This window comes from Oncorhynchus mykiss, chromosome 2 (assembly GCF_057628025.1).
Source record: "Oncorhynchus mykiss isolate SJ-2025 chromosome 2, ASM5762802v1, whole genome shotgun sequence".
In the NCBI taxonomy this organism is placed as follows: Eukaryota; Metazoa; Chordata; class Actinopteri; order Salmoniformes; family Salmonidae; genus Oncorhynchus; species Oncorhynchus mykiss.
Window position 1 is genome coordinate 80721124 of NC_143023.1, and position 12781 is coordinate 80733904.

The 12781-nt window shown below is 42.1% G+C and overlaps 1 protein-coding gene across 2 annotated transcripts in view; it reads left to right on the forward strand.

The window, feature by feature from the left end:
• The window catches only part of furinb (furin, paired basic amino acid cleaving enzyme b), a 170802-nt gene that overhangs the window by 17893 nt on the left and 140128 nt on the right, over positions 1-12781 (forward strand). For both annotated transcript variants that reach the window (XM_021573226.3, XM_021573234.3), the window contains exon 2: positions 2369-2677. In XM_021573226.3, coding sequence (XP_021428901.3) covers positions 2489-2677 — 189 coding nt within the window. In that variant the 5' untranslated portion in view covers positions 2369-2488. The remainder of the gene's footprint in view (positions 1-2368; positions 2678-12781) is intronic.

Genomic DNA, 12781 nt, shown 5'->3' on the forward strand with positions numbered 1-12781 from the left:
ATCACAGCTTAACTCTCCCCCATATGACAGATCACAACTAAGCTTGAACAAACAAAAAAAAAAACAGGACAACGCAAGCTGCCTTCGCACAGTAGGACTTCTCTTGCAAGCAAACCTACTCTCTTGATCCTGTTCTTTCGCCCTCATCTGAAACTCTCTCTAAATTCAATTACGGCTCGACTTGTTTTTTAGATGAGTACTATTTCTGGTGTTTTTAAGTACAGCACAAACACTTTTGAAAAAGTCCCTGATGCTGTTGTAGCCTCTTTAACAAGAGAAAGATGTCAAATAGAGCCTCTGTTTCTGTCTCTCTCGAAGGAGAAACTGTGTTGGAAGAAAACAAATTATTTCTATGCATGCTGTGGTCTGTGGTCTCCTATTTTTGCTCTGTGCTGTGGCATGTGGGGGTGTGCACATTGAGTGAGCAAGTACAGTTGAAGTCGGAAGTTTACATACACCTTAGTCAAATACATTTAAACTCAGTTTTTCACATTTCCTGATACTTAATTCTAGTAAAAAAATCCCTGTCTTAGGTCAGTTAGGATCACCACTTTATTTTAAGAATGTGAAATGTCTAAATAATAATAGAGAGAATGATTTATTTCAGCTTTTATTTCTTTCATCACATTCCCAGTGGGTCAGAAGTTTTCATGCACTCAGTAAGTATTTGGTAGCATTGCCTTTAAATTGTTTAACTTGGGTCAAACGTTTCGGATAGCCTTCCACAAGCTTCCCACAATAAGTTGGGTGCATTTTGGTCCATTCCTCCTGACAGAGCTGGTGTAACTGAGTCAGGTTTATAGGCCTCCTTGCTCGCACACGGTTTTTAAGTTCTATACACATTCTAAACACATTTTCTATAGGATTGAGGTCAGGACTTTGTGATGGTCACTCCAATACCTTGACTTTGTTGTCCTTAAGCCATTTTGCCACAACTTTGGAAGTATGCTGGGGGTCATTGTCCATTCAGAAGACCCATTTGCGACCAAGCTTTAACTTCCTGACTGATGATTCTTGAGATTTTGCTTCAATATATCCACATCATTTTCCTCCCTTATGCTACCATCTATTTTGTGAAATGCAAAGGTTTAAATATTAACTTCTTGTGAATCCAACCACGGTGTCAGATTTCAAAAATGCTTTACGGCGAAAGCATACCTTACGATCATTTGAGAACATAGCAGCAGACAAATCATTACAAACAGTAACCAGCCAAGTAGAAGAGTTACTTACACAAGTCAGAAATAGAGATACAATTAATCACTTACCTTTGATGATCTTCATATGGTTGCACTCAGAAGACATACATTTTTTCAATAAATGTTCCTTTTTTTCGATAAAGTCTCTTTAAATCCAAAATCTACATTTTATTTGCGAGTTTTCTTCAGTAATACACAGGCTCAAACACAGTAAAACCAGGCAGACATAAAAATCAAAATAGTATCCATAAAGTTCGTAGAAATATTTAAAACGATGTTCATAATCAATTCTCAGGTTGTCTTTAGCCTAAATAATCGATAATATTTCAAACGGACAATAACGTCATCAACTCACGCACATGAAAAAACTCTGTGACACGGCAGGGTCCACTCATTCAGACTGCTCTTATTCCCTCATTTTTAGAATACAAGCCTGAAACAATTTCTAAAGACTGGTGACATCTAGTGGAAGGCATAGGAACTGCAATTTGAGTCCTAAATCAATGGATACTGTAAGGGCATTGAATAGAAAACTACAAACAAACAAAAAAATCCTACTTCCTGAATGGATTTTTCTCAGGTTTTCGCCTGCCAAATCACTTCTGTTATGCTCACAGACACTATTTGAACAGTTTTGGAAACGTTAGAGTCTTTTCTATCCAAATCAATTATATGCATATCCTATCTTCTGGGCCTGAGTAGATGGCAGTTTAATTTGGGCACGCTTTTCATCCAAAATTCCAAATGCTGCCCCCTACCCTAAAGAAGTTAAAGGCACAGTCAACTTAGTGTATGTAAACTTCTGACCCACTGGAATTGTGATACAATGAGTTATAAGTGAAGTAATTTGTCTGCCCCCTATCCTAGAGAAGTTAAAGGCACAGTCAAGTAGGCACAGTATTTTAACTTCTGACCCACTGGAATTGTGATACAGTGAATTATAAGTGAAATAATCTGTCTGTAAACAATTGTTGGAATAATTACTTGTGTCATGCACAAAGTAGATGTCCTAACCTACTTGCCAAAACTATAGTTTGGTAACAAGAAAATTGTGGAGTGTTTGAAAAACGAGTTTTAATGACTCCAACATAAGTGTATGTAAACTTCCGACTTCAACTGTACCTGTGTGTGTGTGCAAATGTGTGTTTTTTCCCCCTCTTTTTCTCCAGGTCACTGCTCTACTTTGCTGCTGTGAGGGAGCTCAGGGCTGTGACTGGTAAGCAGTGAGACTTCTCCACCCCAGACAGACGGACAGAGTGCCTCTGTCCGGTGCCCCTGCTCTCCTTTTCATGGATGCCAGGCTGGCCCTGCTGCAGCTTGGGACTCTCCTGGGTCTCCTGTCCTTAGCACTGGAGTTTACTGCTGAACCGACCGCTGCCGAGGAGGTCTACACTAACACCTGGGCAGTCCATATAGAGGGAGGACCACAAGAGGCTGACCGCATCTCCAGGAAACATGGTTTCATCAACCACGGCAATGTGAGTAGCACAGTGGTAGACTCTGTGGAGCCTCTCTAGTCAGAGTGTATGACCTGTCTATGTCCTGCATCTGTGGTCAGTTGAAGCCCTGTTCTATTGTCAGTGACAACCTGCTCAACAGGCTTCAATGCACAACAAGACACATAAAGACATAACAGCCTATAAGCCCTCATGTTTTGAGAGTGCATGTCATGGCTCGTCCATCCCTTGAGTTCAGCTGATAGCTGGCAGCTAAAGCCTGCACTTCTTCTAGTTAATTGGGGCATACCATACCATGCATATGTGTGTGTGTCTGTGTCTGTGTGTGGTAGTTTACGTGCCTCTGCCCAACACACAGCTGGGCAGTCTGGCTCTCCAGGGGGAGGGTTTTGCCAGTCAGTCTGTTTACTCTGGGTTCTATATGGAGCATCCTAGGAAAGAGTTATTTTAGGATTACAGGGGAAGTATGATTGTAATTGGGGAAAAGAAACAAGCAGGTAAGTCTGAGACTAGCCTGTCTAGTGTCCTGTCCTCTTTTGAGCCTCAGCCTCCTTCCATATCCCTCGCTTTGTGGAGAGAGTTGGGGAGAGGGAGAATTTGTGTGTGCGGCTGTTTGTGTGTTAGAGTCAATTGGAATTTGATCCTTTTTCATAAACACACACACGCCCACACATGTTGATCATTAGTATATATTTCTCTGGACTCCCCGGTTATGTGCTTTGTTATTGCCCGTTAGAAGTCCTTCTACTCCTTTTCAATCACAGTTCAGTCATTCCGCAGTAGACTTCACTCTATTTTCACATATGCATGCATTGAGCTTCACTACATACACCACTGAACAGCCGTCTGGATTCTTCCGTGGGAATACATGCATAGGAGGTTCTGAACTCCCAAACCTTCCTTCACCCTCTCCCCCCCGAAAATAGGATTTTCAGAGCGGTTTACAAAATTAATATAGGGTTATCTTCTGCTTTCTTTATGTTGCTGTCCATGCAGCTTCTGTCTTGATGACTGTTTTGCTAGCACAGACTGGAATATGATCCGGGATTCATCCAATGGCATTGAGGAGTATACCACCTTAGTCACCAGCTTCATCAAAAAGTGCATCGACGACATTGTCCCCACAGTGACCATACGTACATTTCCCAACCAGAAGCCATGGATTACTGGCCACATCCGCACCGAGCTAAAAGCCTAGAGCTGCCGCTTTCAATGAGCGGGACAGTAATCCGGATGCTAATAACAAATCATGCTATGCCCTTAGACGAACCATTAAACAGGCAAAGCGTCAATACAGGGCTAATATTAAATCCTACTACACCGGCTCTGATGCTCGTTGGATTTGGCAGGGCTTGCAAAATATTACGGACCACAGAGGGAAACCCAGCCACGAGCTAGCCAGTGACTCGAGCCTACCAGATGAGCTAGATGCCTTTTAAGCTCGCTTCGAGGCAAGCAACACTAAAAAATACATGAGAGCACCAGCTGTTCTGGATGAGAGCACCAGCTGTTCTGTGATCACGCTCTCCGTAGCCGGTGTGTGCAAGACCTTTAAACAGGTCAAAATTCACCAAGCCGCGGGGCAGACGGATTACCAGGATGTGTGCTCAAAGCATGCGCGGACCAACTTGCAAGTGTCTTCACTGACACTTTCATCCTCTACCTGACCGGGTCTGTAATACCTATATGTTTCAAGCAGACCACCATAGTCCCTGTGCCCAAGGAAGTGAAGGTAACCTGCCTAAATGATTACCAACCCGTAACACTCACGTCAGTAGCCATGAAGTGCTTTGAAAGGCTGGGCATGGCTCACATCAACACCATCATGCCGGAAACCCTAGACCCACTCCAATTGTCATACTGCCCCACATATGACACAATATCAATCGCATTCCACACTGCCTTTTCCCACCTGGACAAAAGGAACACCTATGTGAGAATGCTGTTCATTGACTACAGCTCAGCGTTCAGCAGCATACTGCCCACAAAGCTTATCACTAAGCTAAGGACCCTGGAACTAAACACCTGCAACTGCAACTGGATCCTGGACTTCCTGACCGGCCGCTCCCAGGTGGTAAAGGTAGGCAACAACACATCTGCCACGCTTATCCTCAATCCAGGGGTCCTTCAGGGGCGCGTGCTTAGTCCTCTCCTGTACTCCCTGTTCACCCACGACTGCGTGGCCAAGCACGACTCCAACACCATCATTAAGTTTGCTGACGACACAGCAGTGGTAGACCTGACAACGATGACATAGCCTATAGGGAGGAGGTCAGAGACCTGGAAATGTAGTGCCAGAGTAACAATCTCTCCCTCAATGTGAGCAAGACAAAAGAGCTGATCATGGACTATAAGAAAAGGAGGCCAAACAGGCCCCCACTAACATCGACTGGGCTGAAGTGGAGTGGGTCGAGAGTTTGAAGTTCCTTGGTGTCCACATTACCAACAAACTATCCTGGTCCAAACACACCAAGACAGTTGACACTTTTTCCCCCTCAGGAGACTGAAAAGATTTGGCATGGGTCTCCAGATCCTCAAAAAGTTCTACAGCTGCACCATCAAGAGCATCCTGACCGGTTACATCACCGCCTGGTATGGCAACTGATCGGCATCTGACCGTAAGGCGCAACAGAGGGTAGTGCGTACGGCCCAGTACATCACTGGGGCCAAGCTTCCTGACATCCAGGACCAATATACTAGGCGGTGTCAGAGGAAGGCTAAAAAAAATTGTCAAAGACTCCAGCGCCAAGTCTAGATCAAAAAGACTCCTTAACAGCTTGTACCCCCAAGCCATAAGACTGCTGAACAATTAATCAAATGGCTACCCAGACTATTTACACTTGACCCCTCCATCCTTTTTTGTACACTTCTGCCACTCTCTGTTTATTATCTATGTATAGTCACTTTACAAATTACCTCGACTAACCTGTACCCCCGCACATTGACTCAGTACCGGTATCCCCTGTATATATCCTCGTTATTGTTATGTATTTTTTGTGTTATTTTGTGCTTTTTTTTAATTTAGTAAATATTTTCTTAACTCAATTTCTTGAACTGCATTGTTTGGTTTGGGCTTGTAAAGTAAGCATTTCATGGTAAGGTCTACACCTGTTTTATTTGGTTTATTTGGTATCTGTTTTATGTGACAAATAAAAGTGATTTTATTTGATTTTTTGATTTACCAGAAATAGTTTTTTCTGTTGTTATGTTAGTAGTTCTAACATCTGTCATAAAGTAATAGGAGGAGATGTGATATTGTTAATTTGTGAGATGCCTCTCATTGTCAAGCCCATCACCACTCGATTATCTCCTTGGCTCTGATTGTTTACTTGTCAAAGTAGTGTCTCGCTCTCGGCTGGCTTTGATTGGAATTCATTGATTATTGAGTTAATCTGGCAGGGATTGCTGTTGGGGTGCTATGAAAGGATTGTGCTGCAGAGGGAGAGAGACAGAGGCAGGGAGGGAGAGAGGGAGAGAGAGAAAAAAAAGATAGATAGATTGAAAAAGGCCATTAGAAATAATAGCCTTAAATAATGCCTAATTGAATAGGGCTATTAATTGCTTAATATTCTGCTCCGAGACAGTGTGCATGCATATTTCAAGCAATCAAACTCCACAGATTGATATGCATGAACACGCCGAATACACACGCCGCACACACAGTCTCTCACACACACACACACACACACACACACACACACACACACACACACACACACACACACACACACGCACACGCACACGCACACGCACACACACACTGTCTTTCCCACAGAGGATAGTTTTGTGTTTATGTCTTCATCACGACCACTCTTTGAGGGTACTTCTGACTGACAGGGACAAGGGAATGATAGTATTGCATTCCGATGCCGTTTCCCTCTGTGCAGCCCTCTGGTATAGTCCCCACTACCACCAGTATTCCCAGTTAGTGCCCAGTCTAGAGCATGAAACACCTGTAGATCTCCCAGACCAACCCTCTGCCAGTAAAGCGCAGGGCAGACAGATACTTATCCAATCAGAAAGCTAGGGCTTGAAGCACTGGCAGGGGTTTGATTGTGATTTTGGGTTTGATTGTGATTTTTAATAACTTAAATTGGCCTGTCTTTTTTAGCCTTGGTACAGATCATCCATCGCCTTGTGGTGATGTGACTTGAGCTTAATCAAGTCTCTCTCTCTCTCTCTCTCTCTCTCTCTCTCTCCTTCTAACGCTCTCGCTCTGCTCTTCTCTCTTTCCCTCTCTTCCCCGTCACTCCCTCCCTCCTAGCCACAGATGCTGAGGCAGACTCAGACTTATCAGTATAACATAGTGCTGAGTGATTAACTGGAATTTCTGTTTTTTTTTTAAACAACTAATTGACTTGGTCTGTTAATTTATTTGAATTCCATTTTGTTCGGGTTCTTTTCTGTGAGCTCAATGTGCAGTTTCTCTATCAAATCTCTATCGAATCAGATCAAACATCACCTGTTGTCAGATGAGTGCATACTGGTAGCGAAGTCAGGTGCAGGAAAGCAGAGATTTGTGAACAAGCGCACACTTTATTGAGGCAAAAGCGCAAAACAGTCACAAGAATAATGTTTAATAATAAAGATCTTCGTGAAATACCACAGAAAAAACAAACCAATCTGGTGCGTAAACAACACACACGTAACACAAACAATCTTACACAAAGACATGATGGAGAACAGAGGAGTAAATACATGTAGATTGATTGGGGGAATGAAAACCAGGTGTGCAGGGAACAAGATGGCTAGAAAGCCGGTGACGTCGACCGCTGAACGTCGCCCGAACAAGGAGAGGAGCCGACTTCGGCAGAAGTCGTGACACCTGTGCAATATAGTAGGGAGTTGTAGTTTCCAACAGGCCAATATTCTACATAGTTTAACGCAGAAAATGTGGCAATTATCTCCAATGACCATAATCCACTGCACGGCTACTTGTCCGGTCTGTGTAGGGCAGACAAGGAGAGAGAAAGAAGAGACAGATAGTGGTGAATCACTAAAACAATACAGAAATACACTATGGAAAAAGAAGGAACAGCACGTCAGAAATCAGCTCAATGTAATTGAAGAATCCATAGACTGTAACCACTTCTGGGAAAATTGGAAAACACTAAACAAACAACAACACAAAGAATTATCTATCCAAAATGGAGATATATGGGTAAACCACTTCTCCAATCTTTTTGGCTCTGTAACAAAGAAAAAAGAGCAAAAACATATACATGATCAAATACAAATCTTAGAATCAACTATTAAAGACTACCAGAACCCACTGGATTCTCCAATTACCTTGAATGAGCTACAGGACAAAATAAAAACCCTCCAACCCAAAAAGGCCTGTGGTGTTGATGGTATCCTCAATGAAATGATAAAATATACAGACAACAAATTCCAATTGGCTATACTAAAACTCTTTAACATCATCCTTAGCTCTGGCATCTTCCCCAATATTTGGAACCAAGGGCTGATCACCCAAATCCACAAAAGTGGAGACAAATTTGACCCCAATAACTACCGTGGGATATGCGTCAACAGTAACCTTGGGAAAATCCTCTGGATTATCATTAACAGCAGACTCGTACATTTCCTCAATGAAAACAATGTACTGAGCAAATGTCAAATTGGCTTTTTACCAAATTACGTAGTACAACAGACCATGTATTCACCCTGTACACCCTAATTGACAACCAAACAAACCAAAACAAAGGTAGCCTTCTCATGCTTTGTTGATTTCTACTCAATTTGGCATGAGGGTCTGCTATACAAATTGATGGAAAGTGTTGTTGGGGGTAAAACATACGACATTATAAAATCCATGTACACAAACAACAAGTGTGCGGTTCAAATTGGCAAAAAACACACACATTTCTTCCCATAGGGCCGTGGGGTGAGACAGGGATGCAGCTTAAGCCCCACCCTCTTCAACATATATATCAACGAATTGGCGCGGGCACTAGAAAAGTCTGCAGCACCCAGCCTCACCCTACTAGAATCTGAAGTCAATTGTCTACTGTTTGCTGATGATCTGGTGATTCTGTCACCAACCAAGGAGGGCCTACAGCAGCACCTTGATCTTCTACACAGATTCTGTCAGACCTGGGCCCTGACAGTAAATCTCAGTAAGACCAAAATAATGGTGTTCCAAAAAAGGTCCAGTCGCCAGGACCACAAATACAAATTCCATCTTGACACCCTAGAGCACACAAAAAACTATATATACCTTGGCCTAAACATCAGCGCCACAGGTAACTTCCACAAAGCTGTGAACGATCTGAGAGACAAGGCAAGAAGGGCATTCTATGCCATCAAAATGAACATAAAATTCAACATACCAATTAGGATCTGGCTAGAAATACTTGAATCAGTCATAGAGCCCATTGCCCTTTATGGTTGTGAGGCCTGGGGTCCGCTCACCAACCAAGACTTCACAAAATGGGACAAACACCAAATTGAGACTCTGCATGCAGAATTCTGAAAAAAATATCCTCAGTGTACAACGTAGAACACCAAATAATGCATGCAGAGCAGAATTAGGCCGATACCCACTAATTATCAAAATCCAGAAAAGAGACGTTAAATTCTACAACCACCTAAAAGGAAGCGATTCCCAAACCTTCCATAACAAAGCCATCACCTACAGAGAGATTAACCTGGAGAAGAGTCCCCTAAGCAAGCTGGTCCTGGGGCTCTGTTCACAAACACAAACACACCCTACAGAGCCCCAGGACAGCAGCACAATTAGACCCAACCAAATAATGAGAAAACAAAAAGATAATTACTTCACACATTGGAAAGAATTAACAAAAAAACAGAGCAAACTGGAATGCTATTTGGCCCTAAACAGAGAGTAGACAGTGGCAGAATACCTGACCACGGTGACTGACCCAACCTTAAGGAAAGCTTTGACTATGTACAGACTCAGTGAGCATAGCCTTGCTTTTGAGAAAGGCCGCCGTAAGCAGACATGGCTCTCAAGAGAAGACAGGCTATGTGCTCACTGCCCACAAAATGAGGTGGAAACTGAGATGCACTTCCTAACCTCCTGCCCAATGTATAACCATATTAGAGAGACATATTTCCCTCAGATTACACAGATCCACAAAGAATTAAAAACAAATCCAATTTTGATAAACTCCCATATCTACTGGGTGAAATTCCATAGTGTGCAATCACAGCAGCAAGATTTGTGACCTAGTGCCACAAGAAAATGGTAAACAGTGAAGATCAAACACCATTGTAAATACAACCCATATTTATGCTTATTTATTTTCCCTTGTGTACTTTAACCATTTGTACGTTGTTACAACACTGTATATATATATATATATATATATATATAATATTACATTTGTAATGTCTTTATTGTTTTGAAACTTCTGTATGTGTAATGTTTACTGTTAATTTTTATTGTTCATTTCACTTTTGTATATTATCTACCTCACTTGCTTTTGCAATGTTAACACATGTTTCCCATGCCAATAAAGCCCCTTGAATTGAATTGAATAGTGAGAGATAGCGACCAGTTGCTTCGCGAGGTGAGCAGGTGAGCAGTTGCTTCTACAGGTGAGCAGTTGCTTCGCGAGGTATCTCTACCTGAAAATACATGATCTAAGCGATTGATAGTTGGGATTCAGCAGTCATAGAAGTATGCCTTATTTACTTTGAAGAATTACTAAAATAGTGATTTTGCCAGACAGCATAGGCAGCAGCTCTATAGAGATGAGATGATGACTTTGAATTAAATAATAAAGTCATCAAAGTCATCAAATGTAATATACACAACTGAAATATTTTATTAAAGTAATAAATGATTCTTAATAAGCAATAAGCAGTAATGGGCAGTCACTACCATCATGGGACTTTTAGTAATTCTTTTATTCTGTGTTGTCACAGCATTCAACCCACATAATGCATAGTGCATTTAACCGTTGTATTGCATTCATGTTTTTGTTATTCACCCAATGGTCCCATAACAATATTGGGGTTTAAAACAATACAGCCATAACAATTTACGTAAAGATACTTACTACTTAGATGTTGACTTATATCAATTACAATCAATATAGACAGCATATGGTTAATATTTGGCATTTACCTCTGCTAGATCACATTTATCAATAAAAGCACTATTCAGGGTTTTTGTCTGTGATTTTTTTTTGTAAACAAAAATCAATTATAATCAAGACATGGGTGGAATAATAATGCTTATTTTGAACAAATATAAATGAAATCAATTTTGCATACAGTATTTTATGGAAATGTTAAAAAGGCCCCATTGAACACAAATGAAGGCCAGTGTACACACCACATGACGGACCATTTTACTGTGTGTGTGGTGTTTCAAATGTATTTCTTGCACTTGATGCATGTGTACTGTGTCTTCCTGTCCTTCTTGGGTCCACCAGCTGCAATCTAGAATGATGAAAACACTTAGTTCAGGAATTTTACTAACATCTCACTCACATAATTGTTGGTTCTGTGGGTTGGGCGGATGGGGCACCAGCATCCTCCTCCTGAATCCTCCTCACGATTGTTGCAGAAGCTGGGGTCCTTGGGATACGTTGCCTTCTGTGGATTTGAGGTCTTACCCATGCCTTGCCCAGCTCCTCGAAAAAAAGCCATCTCCTCTGGAGCTTCCCTCTGTTTCAATCTGGGTTCAATGCTATCCCGAAATGCCGAAATGTCCAAGATGTTGAAGAATATCACAAGTGACCAACGTCTTCCTTTGCAGCTGTAGCCAGTCACCGGCTTGTCTACATTTTTCACCCCTCATTTTGTGGCATTGTAATCCATTATGATTTCTGTTTTTTGATGTTCCTGGCCACAGATTATCCCATCCCTATGCAGCGTACTCATGAGTACTACATTTTTGCCTTTCTTTGGCATGTAGGACACTAGGGACGTGTCGGCCGTGAACACAAACTTAGAGGAATTGATAGGCCTGTTCCGTGTGTTTTTCGTACTGTTCCTACCATCGTCAGCTTCCTCTTGAGGAGCTCCTGTCCCAGCTTGTGTGAAGTAAAAAAGTTATCGCATGTGTTGTTGTGGCCACGGAGTCCCTGTGTCACATCCAGGACAACCCGCATCCCTTGGTTCTTCTCAGGTGCTCCTCTATCTGGCTTCCCCGTATACACTTTCAAGTTCCACTCATATGATGAAGCAGCATCACAGGCAGCCTAGATCTTGATTCCATATTTTGCGGGTTTAGACAGTATGTACTGCCTGAAGAGGCAGCAGCCTCTAAATGGCATAAGCTGCTCATCAACCGTAAAGTTGGGCCCAGGGTTGTAAACAGGGGAAGGCGGTCCACCCACTTGTTCCACACTGACCTGATTGCAGCCACCTTGTCTCTCTGCCGCTGAGCTGGTCTGGTTTCTTGGTTATCGAAGCAGATAATCCTGGAAATAATGTTTTCCAGAGACATTGTTGCACAGAAAGCTTCTCTGCCATTTTCTGCATCCCACAGGAATTATGTGGATTCCCCATTGAAAACACCAGCAAGGATAAGCACCCCAAAGTATGCATTTGCCTTTTTTTTGTTTATTGTCCTGCTGAAAAGTGAATATGTCACCCAGTGTCTGTTGGATAGCAGACTGAACCAGGTTTTCCTGAAGGATTTTGCCTGTGCTTATAGCTGTATTCTGTTTAGTTTCATGCTAAGAAATTCTCTAGTCCTTACCGATTCCAAGCATACCCATAACATGACATGGGGCGGCAGGGTAGCCTAGTGGTTAGAGCGTTGGACTAGTAACCGGAAGGTTGTGAGTTCAAACCCCCGAGCTGACAAGGTACAAATCTGTCGTTCTGCCCCTGAACAGGCAGTTAACCCACTGTTCCCAGGCCGTCATTGAAAATAAGAATTTGTTCTTAACTGACTTGCCTGGTTAAATAAAGGTAAAATTAAAAAAAAAAAAAAAAAAAATTAAATGATGCAGCCACCACCATGTTTGAAAATATGAAGAGTGGTACTCAGTGATGTGTTGGATTTGCCCCAAACATAGCGCTTTGTATGCAGGACAAAAGTTAATTTCTTTGCCATGTTTTTTTGCAGTATGACTTAAGTGCCTTCTTGCAAACAGGATGCATGTTTTGGAATATTTTTATTCTCTACTGGCTACCTTCTTT